At 41.9% G+C, this 1,008-nt stretch overlaps 1 protein-coding gene across 1 annotated transcript in view; it reads right to left on the bottom strand.

The window, feature by feature from the left end:
* sgsm1b (small G protein signaling modulator 1b) overlaps nucleotides 1-1,008 on the bottom strand; it is a 25,124-nt gene that overhangs the window by 3,576 nt on the left and 20,540 nt on the right. Inside the window, exons 22-23 of the mRNA XM_008286480.1 lie at nucleotides 825-921; nucleotides 553-720 (exon numbers count right to left, since the gene is read on the bottom strand). Of these exons, the coding sequence (XP_008284702.1) occupies nucleotides 553-720; nucleotides 825-921 (265 nt within the window). The remainder of the gene's footprint in view (nucleotides 1-552; nucleotides 721-824; nucleotides 922-1,008) is intronic.

Here is a 1,008-nt window from a genome sequence, read left to right as displayed (position 1 = left end):
TTTATCGATCTGATGTGAAGGAAGGTACTCGGTGTGATTGTTAGATCCTGACTGACCTTGTCTCCATGTAATTATAAGCAGCTAATGAAGCTACTGATGCAGTTTGCAATAAATTCAGAGGAAAGTCTCCTCCAAACAGCTGGCAGCAACAGACTAAACTTCAGCTCCTGTTAATGTTTTGTCAAAAGCTGGATTACATTAACTCCTGGAGAATGTGATGTATCTGAGCAGTCAGTCTGTCTGTCCACGTAAACTGTGTCTTTTATTCTCTGGGATGTTTTTGGACTGATATTTGCACTGGAATGTGGAAAAAGACTTTCCCAAATCTTTAACTCAAAGTACATGATTTGTGCTCGCCTATCTGTTGATGAGACGGTGAAGTTCAGACTTGTGCCGTGTTAACAGTGATACAGAAATGTTACTTGGCCTACCTAAAAACATCACCATCATCATGCCATCAGATTAGAAAGAAGTGCATGTCTGATTATTAGAATTGTATAATCTAGTTAATTACGTTTCCACAACATTGCAGCGTTCATCATCTCATCTTACCGTTGAAGAACTTGATGATGTCGGTGAAGTCCATGTTATTTTCCAAGATGATGTCTCGATACATCTCCACGAGCGCCAGGGCGATGAAGAGCACAAAGTGCTCGGAGGAGGTGTGCTTGGCTGCCCAGATGGTTTCCCACACGGAGAACACATCATCGTACACCATTTCTGTTGGGAAAAGGCAAACAAATCAGATCACACTCACGGGAAACGATGAGTTCACGTCACAGGCGATTAAAGCAAGCGTTACGGTTCCTGCTTTTCCCCATCACCTCTTTTGAAGTCGAGAAGAAACCAGCGATAGCAGAAGTAGAAGTGGGTGTAGTCTCCATTCTGCTGCATCAGTTCAAACAGCTCAGAGTCCAGAATCTATTATGTATAAACACAAAATTTCATTATTGCACTACAGCTCATATGTGTGTGTATCTTCAACACTTTGTAATACAGCTTGAGGTG

Source organism: Stegastes partitus, unplaced genomic scaffold (genome assembly GCF_000690725.1).
Source record: "Stegastes partitus isolate 25-593 unplaced genomic scaffold, Stegastes_partitus-1.0.2 Scaffold456, whole genome shotgun sequence".
NCBI classification, from domain to species: domain Eukaryota; kingdom Metazoa; phylum Chordata; class Actinopteri; family Pomacentridae; genus Stegastes; species Stegastes partitus.
Note: the sequence above shows the minus strand (reverse complement) of the source record. Positions and strands in the feature narration are given on the sequence as shown.